The sequence below is a fragment of the Harmonia axyridis genome, chromosome X (genome assembly GCF_914767665.1).
Source record: "Harmonia axyridis chromosome X, icHarAxyr1.1, whole genome shotgun sequence".
In the NCBI taxonomy this organism is placed as follows: Eukaryota; Metazoa; Arthropoda; class Insecta; order Coleoptera; family Coccinellidae; genus Harmonia; species Harmonia axyridis.
In genome coordinates, this window is record NC_059508.1 from 15,162,073 (window position 1) to 15,175,005 (window position 12,933).

The window sequence follows — 12,933 nt, forward strand, 5'->3', positions numbered from 1 at the left end:
AAGAAATACGTTAATTCAACGTTTCAATATAAAACTAAATTGAAATTAAATTGAGAGTAAAATTGGGCCTATGCCCACTCAGGTTGAAAAAATGTCGCTTATCGGGAGAAATTCTTGAGATGTGCCTACTTGACCTTAATTCTGCTTTGTATAATTTGTCTATTGTATTCATCTGTTGGGCATATCGGTTGCAATTTGAACGAGCTAATTTTGTGTATTTAAGATATATTTAAGTAATTGAGTCCCATCTATCGCTAATCATCTGATCTTACTTGAAAAGGAGAAAGCTATAGATGATCCTTCAGTTTGAAATAAAGTAATCGACAACGTTACTTCCACAGTTTAACGAAAGGTGGCAGATAGGTCGGGTCACTAAGTATCTTCGCGCCGCAACTCAAAACTCGAAATCATAAGTTGCATGTCCACTGCGAGGAGAAGTCATTGCATAACATAATCTCAATGCGTGCGGTTCGGAACCAGAGTCACTAAACTTCAGTTCGTAGTTGTCTATACAGAGACGGCAATAAAGGAACCTAGTGCAAGTTGGGAAAAGCAGCGTTTCCAAGCCCGCGAATTTAAAAGTGCGCTGTGCGTTCTACAAACTTTTCCGAAAAATGTGTTTGAGACTGAAGATATGAAAGTGAGTATAATTTTTTTTTATAAATTATTAGTTAGCAAGGTTCATATTTGCATAATATCCTTGATCTTTTTTCATCTATGGACCCAGGTTAAATTCCAATCAACATGTAGAATTAGTGAATTGAAAAAGTGTACTTGAAATTTTTTCTGATCAAATATAAATGCACATCACGACTATCCATAAAAAAAAATACGTGACTATACAAAATGACCTAATCGTTAAAATTTTGATTATAAATGCAAAAATTTGAACAAACGTTTAATTGATTTTTCCTTTTGATTGATTGATTGAGAATGAATCTAATCATGTTCGAAAATGTGTAACTATGATTCAAGCTTTAAAATTGCACTTTCCCTTGTTTCCCAAGTACCGACAATCGTTTTGGCAATATTGTCAGTATAATTACATGAAAATTATTAAATCATCGTTAGTACAAACGATCACTGTCTTCAATCTGACCTGCATACTGATAAAGTTATTTATACACATCCACATCTATATTATCTCAGATTCAAGATAAAGGACAATTTTATTTTTCGTTAATAATATAATGAATGAAGTGAAATTTGTAATGAGAGTAACTTCAATCAACAGCTTCGCGAGTTTTTGACGATTATTGGTATGTTTTCATGTTTTTCTATGTTATGGTTTTCCTAAACTACATATTTTGTCAAAACTTAACCTTAATTTGTAAATGATCGATTATTTATGTATCGAAACTAGGTACTACCATAGTATGGTACTACCTAGTACCCACCCTGAAATGAATGAAATATTTGATAATAATGATATAATTTGGCGATTGTTGAGTCATACACAGACATAGATGTCTATAATTTTTGTGTGATTAGATCAAACATGAAAATTGAGTTACTTAACTAGTTTGTTATCGTATGGTACCATTCCCATCTGCCTCATGGTTTTTCTACAAAATATTAATATTTGAACAATTGGTTTTTGCAGTTATTACTATTTCTACAGGTATGCAATGTTGCCCATTGTGGTCAGTTTTCGCCGATCAGATAGATTACTAACTAATATAATTATTTCATGAATTTGACCTCTGGAGATCCGGTTTTAGACCGTTGGGCAAATTTGAAACACTGACGTCAAGTTTTTTGTGACGTTATTATTTGTTGTTAGTTCGGATTGTGACGCAGTTTTGGCTTTTTATTGCTAGAAAAAAAAAATTGAATGTATCATTAACATCAGGGTATACTAATATTTGGACCCTGTATTTAACAGCTTATTCTATGTCTAATGTGCGTAGGTAATTTTACAATCATTCAATTATTTTGATATTATTCGACAAGATGTGTTTGTGTTGTAGATGATATCTTCTCGAGTATGAGTGTACCTGTTGAAAACCTTGATCGTGGGTATCAACATGTTTTTTTTTTCGTATCAGGTCATTTAACTCTTGTTTCTCTTGTTTTACATCCTACGAAATCGTCTTATTTTGCCAAAATGTATCATCCGAATACACGATAAGAACGAGTTGTTATGACTCATGAATAAATTTCGGTACAAATTGAATTTATTACCAAAATCATGTCTTGGCAAAAAAAAACACACATCAACTTCGTTGAAGCTTTTTTATTATCGAGCGAAAGTGAAGTAATAGTCATTTTTATTGTAATTACATTTCCTAAAAAAGATTTGCATTTTTCAAATGCGAATTAAAAAGCAAAGCTATATTTATAATATTAGAAGTAATGGAACAATGAGGTAGTTTAATGCATAATAATTTTTTGTGCTAGGCGAATAGTTTTTCACACACTTATTATTTCTTGATTAGCTTACAATCCATACTATGGTGACCTTTACTGTATAATCATTTTAGTCTTAATTGATCATTGAACATTAATTGAGGACTTGATAAATACCAACGACAACAACAACTAGATGAAATTGATTGTCGAATTCTTTTTGGTATCCAGACAATTTCAGACCAATTTTTAACCTTGAAATATTTGAAAATTTATGGCTTTGATAAACAAATGACATAACAGGCCAATTGAAAAGTCCCCGGTCTATGATAGTGAAACACATTTTTTCGGCAAAATTCGTTTTTATTATTCAACATAGATGCCTTCGAGAACGATTATAGCGATCTTCCAACTTTTCGATACCATTTTTGTAGAACTAATTGTCTTTCGCTTCAAAATGGGCCTCAGTTTCGGCGATTACTTCTTCAATGGCGCTAAATTTCTTTCCAGCGAGCATTCTTTTGAGCTCTGAGAACAGAAAAAAGTCGCTGGGGGCCAGATCTGGCGAATACGGTGGATGCAGAAGTAATTCGAAGCCCAATTCATCCAATTTTGTCATTGTTTTCATACATTTGTGACACGGCGCATTGTCTTGATGAAACAGCACCTTTTTTCTTCAAATGGGGCCGTTTTTTAACGATTTCATCCTTTAAACGATCTAATAACGCTATATAATAATCGCTGTTGATGGTCTGGCCCTTTTGGAGGTAACAATGAATATTATACCTCCCAGAATACTGATGCCATAACCTTGCCAGCAGACTGTTGTGTCTGCTATCTCAATCAACTCCACTTTACGGTCATTCATAAATATTTTGTAAACTTTTTTGATTTTTTCGTCGGTGACAGTCTCTTTTGGGCGTCCACTGCGTTCGCCGTCTTCGGTGCTCATTTCACGTTAAAACTTAGCATACCAATCAATGATGGTTGATTTTTCTGGTGCAGACCCCGGAAACTCTAAATCAAGCTTTTTTTTTGCTTCAACTGTATTTTTTCCCTTCGAATAGCAATATTTTCTCAGCACACGAATGTCTTTTTTCCATCTTTTTTCAAATAACTAAAGTAGCTACTCTCACAACGTAATATCTCACAAACTAATGGTCGGACTGCTGTCAAATTTTGACACGTACCGTTTGAAGGTTAATACTAACTTAAAATCATATGGATTCAATACTAGCACCGCCATCTGTGCATCAGACCGGGGACTTTTCAATTGGCCTAATAAATAACCAATATTTTCGTAACAACAGATACTACAAAACTGGACGAACAATCGCTCAAAAGCTCATCTGAAGATTAAACATTACTGTTGAAAAATTGCCAAGTGCAAATATTGACTTTGGTTTGATTTCGACGTCCTAATACCGCTCTGTACTCGATAATATCCTTAAAGCCAGGTGTGTTTGGACAACGCCAAAAAAGGATCTGAGCGAATTCGCTCAAGTGAAAACTTCTCAGTCTTCTGTGGTATTGAACCCATAAAATTTCTATCTTGGAAGTTCAATTGTTTCTTGGTTTATATTGACACATTTATCGTAGTTGGCGTAGGAGATAAAAACAGTGATAAGACCTACTGCCTTCCATGTATTTGTATCTAGATTCATTGAGAGAAAGATTTGTGTGGTTTACTTCTTCAATTTACATGGTAGTTTTTTCGTTTTTTCAATATATTCGGAGCTATAAATTTTAGTAGATATTGATGATGGTACAAAAATTTTTAGCCCGATTTCTGGTTTGATATTTCGTCATTCAAAATGAATTTTCATCTCATTTATGAATAGGCATTTCTGGATTAAAATTCGACAGAATAATATTATTTTTTCCTTGAAAAGTTGAAAAATATGCAAAAGATGAAATCTTTGTATAAGATTTGCAGCTTTTGATTTATTAATTTAAATACACAACCTGAAAATGATGATTATGCAATTAACAATATATTAAATTTTTTTATATTGTTATTTCATTATCGGGTTTAGATATTTTTCGTGCAAAGTTTTTTAGTAATAACGAAAACGTACAGTATTGTAGATAATGTTTTTTCTTCAATAAATGCCTTGATTTCTTACATTGAAAGTGATAAATTTCATGGGCGGCTTTCATTGTCACCTTTTTTTTTATTCAAATCCATAGTGATTTATCTTCAGCACCTCGGTCACCAGGATATTAGGTTACCCCCTGAGGGGGGGGTGGTTACCATCCTTGTAGAACCCCTGTTGTTAATCCACATGTTTTCAGTTGTGAGTTATTGCAACTTGCATTCTCTAGGTGATTATTCACCAATCACTGACCAGAAGGTTTCGTTTATTTTTTTTTGTTTAGCGTGAAAAGCCTAAGGATAGCAATTTCAGATGTCTGCCATTACAGATGAACGTTTGAACAACAGCAAATGTGTTTAGAATTGGTCTCAGTTGGTGTTATTATGCATTTCTTGGCTTAACGCTTCTTATGTTTTTGGTTTCTTGTTGCTCCAATATGTAAAGCGGATCATCAGCACCTACTGTTCTTTTAGAGGAGAATTGATCAAGGAAAAAATACACGACAAGTTTTAAACTATTGTTTATTATCCATTTCTCTTCAGAATCTCTTCAAAATTTATTGGTCCTGTTCTCAAGTTAGGATTATCAATGCAATTTCAACAACAAAATCATGTATACAGTTAGAAATTGTGGTGCACAATTATGAAAACCTTGCATATACAAGTTATAACTCTAACATTCTTCGACTCTAATTTTTTTTGGTCTGAGGGTTACTGCAATGAACGAGAAAAGTAACAAACCTTGTCCTGAGATTGATTTATTCAACCAGTATCAACAGAAGAAACAAATATTTCCAGTCATTGTCACCTTCACACATCGATTACGAAAATCCTTGACAGTCAGGTGCTTTATAATTTGTAATTCACGAAGAAATTGAATGTGAAAAGTCAGTAATTTCCTTCGCCAATAAAACCTTCTAAGTGTTAGAACGCCAAAAATTTTAATTATGTACTGGGTGTCTCAAATCTTTGCTGAAAGCATCTCGAGAACTGTAAAACTTTCATTTCACGATTGTGTTATCATGACTTTATTTCCTTTTTCGTATCCTTATATTGAATTGAAATAATGGGTTCGTGACAATAATGACAATGTCTTCATTATGCACCAAGAAAGAAAAGTATCACAAAAAAACAAAAGGAATCATTATGCACACTGTAGAACTCCAGATGAGGAACTTCGAGATTAACTCCCTGATCTACTCAACTTAATCCCTGATCTACTCAACTAAATCCCTGATCTACTCAACCAAATCCCTGATCTACTCAACCTAATCCCTGATCTACTTAACCAAAATCTTTATTGGATTGTCGACGTTTCGATCCCAACTTGTTTTTCAATACTTTTAAAATGGATTTTTGAGGTATTATACTGTGCATATGAAACAAAAAACTCTATATAAATTCGAAAACGGTCATGATAGGTATATGTCGACTAATTTTCGAGATTGTCTTTAATTTGATTTCTAACAAGTGTAATACGAGTAATGCATTTAATTCAAGTGTATTATTCGATGTAATATCCGATGTGTAAAATTCGCGGCGTTGCTTCTCCGTTCCGATTCCAAAGCTGAGGGGGATTCCGTTAATTCAATGCTTTTCGTTATGTAATTGGTCTCTACCTGCTTTCCCGTGTCATTTGCCTTTCAGTGGCTAGAATCGTACGACATCCTCCGACCAATAAAGCTCCTTCTGGAGACTTTTGTTACCGCAATACCAACTTCCAAGTCGTTGTGTTGCCCGACCATCCTTGAAAGGACCGCATACACAACCGGCTTTCTTGCATGCTCTCTTGTGGGGCGATCCTAATCACAAGAATTTTAAATGCCATATCAGATTCAGATCTGTCTTCGTCGCTTGTGGAGTCACAACGTTGAGGCAGGTTATAGAATCCATCTATCTGCGAAAATATGACAATAGGTGCCATTTCGGATATTCTAAATGATGGAATTGATCTGATTCATAGCACTCCGGTAATTGTTTAATTACCGCTGATATAGAAGTGTTGAATCGGCAGTTTATTTGCTTCCGAGTCTACTGAATCATTTGATCACTTTTGGCATGAAAAATCCCTTACAATTTCTAACCAATTTCATTGAAATTTTTGTATCTCGAGTTTGATAATTGAGGTTTCATATGGATTCTATCTTTTTTCGATCTACAGTATGTGTTGCACATATGTTTATTAGGACTTCTCGAGAGTCATTATAAAGTGGAAATCTTCGACTAGATATAACATTTTGTGTTCTGATTACTGATCATAATTGTAATAGTAAATAACCTTACAATTTCCCTTCACAGATGGAACTGTTTCAAATTTAAGGAAACCACACCTTATATAACCTAATAATCAACTGTCATCTTCACGTTAGATTGCTCAATCTCCCCAAATAACTCAATTTCAGAAGATTCGCTCCAATCAATTGACTATTTGTTTCGGATATGCTTTTTGTGTGATGGATAAAATTGACATGAACAAAAGTGAACTCTTGTTGCAAATATTCTGAAGGAATGAATGACCCTGAAGTGGGTTGAATCTATAATGTAGGATCGGTTATTGTTATGTTTTTATTATCTCCGGACTATCAACAGTGAGGTTTCGGTTTTTTACTAAATCTTATATCTACGTTATAACTTTTTCTAAACGGAATTTCACAGTTATCTAGGAGTTAATAGTTGGTTCTTTTGATAGACTATTTCAACCGCTGAATTGGCATTCTGGTATGTCTGGACCACAATGATGAACCAGATAATTTCAGACTCTTATCAATTCGTTGTTGTTAAGCACCATGAAGAAGATTCAAATCATTCGAGATTTTTTTGAACCAATGAATGGAATCCAAACTGGAACTGCTTTTATCGTTTGATTTTAGCTATTGATAAAGATTAATGAAGCACAAGCGATATTCAATGTTTGAATTAGTATCATTTTAGGAAATAACTGAATTCTTCAGAATAATAGTTCTAGATCTACTAGAATATTAGTCGTTTTTGGATAGCCAATATTTTCTATTGACAACAAATATGACTAGCAATAAATTAAGTTCAAGTGTGTAGGTGGATTGAATTTTGAAATCTGAAAATTAGCGAGTTCTCTTTGTTCAAATTTCGTTTTTCGAGAAATTATAACATTATACAGGGTGTTTCCTAAACATGCGGCAAAAATTCAGGGGGTTGTTCCTTGGACTATTTTAAGCATGTTTTGTCCTTGGATGATTTTTGAAAAACCTCTTTGTTTCGAAGATACAGGGCGAACAACATTTTTCATATTTTTAAAATTAATAATAGTTTAAATAAAAATGCGTACCGCACTGTGTTTACTAAGTAGGTACAATTTATTTTTAAATTTGTTTAACAACATTCCAATTACTAAAAACGGCCAGTTTTTTGACTAAAAATTGATAAGTGCAGATGGTAAAGGAATACAGATTAAACACGGTTTTCATTTGAATTCGTTTTGTGATGTATTAGCAATTTTTAGTCAAAAAACTGGCCGTTTTTAGTAATTGGAATGTTGTTAAACAAATTTAAAAATAAATTGTACCTACTTAGTAAACACAGTGCGGTACGCATTTTTATTTAAACTATTATTAATTTTAAAGATATGAAAAATGTTGTTCGCCCTGTATCTTCGAAACAAAGAGGTTTTTCAAAAATCATCAAAGGACAAAATATTCTTAGAATAGTCCAAGGAACAACCCCCTGAATTTTTGCCGCATGTTCAGGAAACACCCTGTATACTGTCAGTAAATTGAACGACACATGATACTAGAGTATAGAGGACAGTCAAGCCAACAAAATAAGGGATTATTTTTCCCATATATTTTATTCTAGATGCAATTCGAAAGCCTTCTGCTTTCTTCGGTACGTTTCAGAATAATCGCTAGATTGTAAAATGGCATAAATCCGACTTATTCAGATCGAGAATAAATTCTGAATGCAGGATACTTTCTCTTCAAAGCAAAAATACCTATACTGAAATCCTCGACCATATTCTGTGAATGTACAAAAACGACGTCAACAACCATGGAGATCCAAGAACAGTGGCAAGATCAGGTACATAGGAGGGTCTTTGTGATATTAGAAGAAAGTAAAATGTGATCTCAGGTCCGTAACACGGAAAAAAATACTGCGAATAGTCTATTTCATAGTACAAAAAATTTATTGACTCATAAGAATGATATAGGTACTTTGATTTGACGAAAATATATGTTATTGAGTATGTGAAAATTGGGAAGATATGCCTCCTCTAGCAATTCAATATTGCTCAAGTAAAAAATTGATCCGTCGACAAAGTAGTGCTTATATTACACATCAGCTACCATACCTAACCAATGATATATGATAGACGTTAATGAGTGGAGGACCAAGATACTCCTTCAGGGGTTTATCTTGTTTTTTATGCTCTGATAATGTTATTCTCCTTCTTTATCAACCTTCACAATTTTTGACATATCTTTGTTAATAATATTCATTCAAAATTTTATTACAAGAAATAATCCAAGAGATCATCTGGATTTCAACGATTCAATCCAAATCCAGGTATGTTCCTCTAAACATTCCAATCCTTTGTAGTTATTATATCAGATATAATTCAGAAAAGATTATCAACAAGTCTTTCGGTTAATCCCATTTTCGAACATCCTTCCTGATCCTTTTGGTCATCGTAAGTATGATTGATTATATCACATCCTTATTCCCATGACAAGAATGCGATAGTCAGAACACTTCTGTGATTTTTTTCGATAAGAACTTCCGATATACCCAACCGATAGTAGTACGTATTTCCTGAATGTGAGAATGGTCAAATAATATGCGATTACAGTTTGTGAATTTGAATTATCACTTGTGTCTACACCTTTTCAATTTGATAAGATAAAATTGTTGGTTTGGGATATTGACTTTACGCATTCATTCTCCATGGAAGTGTTTCTCGGATCTCGCTAAATTTATCTTTTTGTTTCAGATAATCAACATGAAGTTATCATCGCTAGCGATAGTTCTCCTCTCTCTTTTCCATCTGGGAAGCTCTGCATCAGTTTTGGCTTGTCCAAAACTTTGTAAATGTAAAGTTTTTGGACAACAATTCGATGTTAAATGCAGCTCGCAAAAATTCCTTCTTAAAATTGATGACAAACAAGCAGATTCATTCGAAAGCCTAGACCTAAGCAACACATCCCTGACATCACTTGATAAACGACTAAAAAAACTGAAGAATTTAAAACATTTGGACCTCTCTGAGAATAAACTGAAGAATCTTCATCACATGCCAAATTTACCCAATCTCCAAACACTCACTCTATCGAACAATGAATTGGAGACTTTGCCCCTAGCTGTTTTACCGAAAGATCTCAAAGTTTTGGATATATCATTCAATTTGATCACAGATTTACCAAAAGATATCTCCAGTTTACATAAACTAGAATCTTTACATTTGCAAGGCAACCCTATCAACTGCGATGAAAGTGCCATCACTAGATATGTTAACTTGGTATCACTTAAAGTCAAAATAACGGAAGATGTTGAATGCTTCAGCCCAAAGGCTGTAAATGGAAAAAAATTGGAAACGCTTATTGCAGATGCTCTTCTGAACCCGATGTTAGGCGACCAAGATGAAGCAACTGAAGAGGAGGAAGACCCAGACAACTCTGAATTCATCAGACATTCTACCGAGAATCCTGATAATGTTGAGAAACCTCCACAAGAAGACGACCTATTCGAAGGTAGTGGTGAAGAGGGAAGTGGTGATTTCGACAAAGAGGACCCATCTGCATGTGTTATCGATTGTTCGACTTTCAAACCTTTAGAAATATTGAAAGACAACAAGACATCACCATTAATCTCAATCAAAGAACAGATGGGTATCCTTTTTGAAGATTTGTTCGGGAAAGAGCAAGATACAACAACTGCTGCTGCACCAACTCCTGTTGAAGAAGAAGTGGTAACCAAGAAGACAATAATGCCAGTTTCGGCAAACGTAGCGACTACAAAACAGACTGAGAAGCTCATAATTGGAGCAAATGAGAGTAAGACTTCAGAAGATTTAGACAAAGCTGCTTTTGACGAAGGTTTAACTTATTATCTGATTGGAACAGTGATTGTTCTTATGGTGGTAGTAGCCATTTTCATAATAGTCAAGAAGAGAGTTGCCCATGGAAAGTCCAGAAGAAGGAGGAACTCTATGGCCGAAAACGGTGTTTGTGAAGAGATGAAACCTTTGGGCAAATATAGAGAAATATCCAACGGAAATGGATCTAGCAGCGAGAAACAGAAAGATGAAGACATTCGTCCTGAGAGAATACCGCTTATTAACGGCAATGGCAAAGCCGAGGCTCCAACGGTTTCCATGGAGGATCTGGACATCACCTTGAGGACACCCGAGACGGAAGATGGTTCTAGCCCAATACCAGAAAGGGTGACCATCACATCCAGTGAGATTCCAGCATCCGTTCTCAAGACTCCCCAGCTGGTCCATCGTGAGATCAACAAGGATGGCGAGATCGTAACAAAACCTCTTGACGATAGTTACTGATTTTCTTCTGTTTAATCGGTGCGGTCATTACTTGAATACCAATTATTTTAATTGAATGTGATAATTTCTGGACTTTTCGTTCCTATCTTATTTTAAGGAATCAACGGATTGTGCAAATGACTCTTTCAGTGGCATAATTTTTCATCAATTGAAATAGATTTGTGCTTCTGATCCGGATCCGTGTGTACCAAAAAAAAAGTATGAAGCTGTAAAGTTTCATTTACTCGATTCGATGATGCGTGTGTTGTGTTCATTTCGACTGGAAATAGGAATATTCAGTTTTCTTCGAATTATGTTTCAATTCGCGTCAGATATTCTTCATAGTGAATGTTGAAAAGAAGTTATCAAACAAAAGACAGGAAATGCAGTTGCAATTGTGACGTTTGACATATGAAACTGTTTCGGAGAAACGATATTCAATGGTCCTCCCTGGGTTTGGTATTGGACAGTATATTCAGTTCGCCTTTTTCCTTTTTTTTATTTTTCCAGTAAGACTAAACATTGATTTTTGTATATGTCAAGACATGCTGCCACCGATGACAGTTTAATTCTATGTGGAGTAAGAAATTTGTCGTATTTTGATCACTTATATCGATCATAGATGTCAATTTAGATGTTACATTTTCTCTATTGATGTTGCACATTCAATATATAGTAGTTGATGTAGATGAAGCAACTATATTCATTCATAGAAATGGAGTGTTATCCATTTAAATGCAACTCTTTATGTCATAGATGTGTTACACAAATATTCCACGTTGTTTCCAACTTATACTGCATGTTATTGACAATATTTCTTCTCTTTGAAAACTCACTTATCAATGTCATTTTTCTCAATGGATTATAACCGTTTTATTTTCAATTGAACAGAGAAATTCAAAATCGATGTTTTCTTTCGTTGAATTTTAATTTATCTTGAACTGAGAGGTATTTTAATTTGGAAGACGTATTGAAAGAGGTTGAAATTCTTACAGTGATTATGAGAGAAAATTGTCTCCAAAAAAAAAGAGCCTCTGAAACTGAATCGAAAGGAACATTTTCTTCGACCAAAAAATATAGAGTATTATGAAATTCGATAATGTAATACCTAGTTTAATTTTCTGAGTTTTTTATTATGTGAATCAAACATTTTGTATATAGACACCAATTGTGTTAACTGAAAAAAAAACCAGATGTGTGAGACTTGAGACGGAACATCGTTTTGTCTCGTACACATTTTTAAACGAATGTTATTTAAAAGTATTTATGTTAATGTTATGATTGTTGTCAAAATATATTTATGTCACAAACTCACTAGATTTTGATTTATTATTCCTATTCCAAAGACGTGCAAAACATAAGCTGATTAGCATGGATTTGATTCAAGACGTTTTTGCATTTCATGAACAAACAATCTTGATTATTTAAACCACTTAGACTTTTATATTTTGCAAATCACTGATTTGAATTTCCATGTTTTTTTCACGATAATTCACTAGTCTGGGATATTTGCCTATGGAACAATTCATTCGAAAGAATATAAACATAAAATTATGCTACCAACATTATTAGCATTTGTTGACGACAGTAATATCATTTTTAATTCTGTCTATTGTGATGCAGGAAAGTTAGGAATAAGATACAACAAAGTTGAAGCGGTGATAATAAAAACCAAAAGAATAATGGAGTTCGTACTTAACAATAGATATTTAAGAATACTTAATTGAATGTCGATATTGTTCGTCCAGACACATATAGATTGTGGACGAATGTTATACGCGAGAAAATGACTTTTTCAATGAACAAATTTTCGATTGTTGCAGTCAGCCAATAATATATTCGATATTTTCAATCGAATCTCATTCAAAATATATTTTGTCCTTTTGGTTATCCATCAAAGTGATCTATAATTTTTGGTCGTAACCCTAACCTTAGGTACCCAGCGATGGGCCTTAAAGGCTATTATTTGAAAGAGTCGGTT

At 33.9% G+C, this 12,933-nt stretch overlaps 1 protein-coding gene across 2 annotated transcripts; it reads left to right on the forward strand.

The window, feature by feature from the left end:
- Positions 1–403: 403 nt before the first annotated feature.
- Positions 404–12,266, forward strand: LOC123686078. 2 transcript variants are annotated; one of them, XM_045626053.1, is made up of 2 exons: positions 404–640; positions 9,408–12,266. In XM_045626053.1, the coding sequence occupies exons 1-2, from the start codon at positions 635–637 to the stop codon at positions 10,971–10,973; spliced, it is 1,572 nt and encodes a 523-aa protein (XP_045482009.1). In that variant the 5' UTR covers positions 404–634; the 3' UTR covers positions 10,974–12,266. The 2 variants fall into 2 exon arrangements, with proteins under 2 accessions (XP_045482009.1, XP_045482010.1); XM_045626054.1 differs by lacking the exon at positions 404–640 and adding an exon at positions 1,115–1,259.
- The last annotated feature ends 667 nt before the right edge of the window (positions 12,267–12,933 follow it).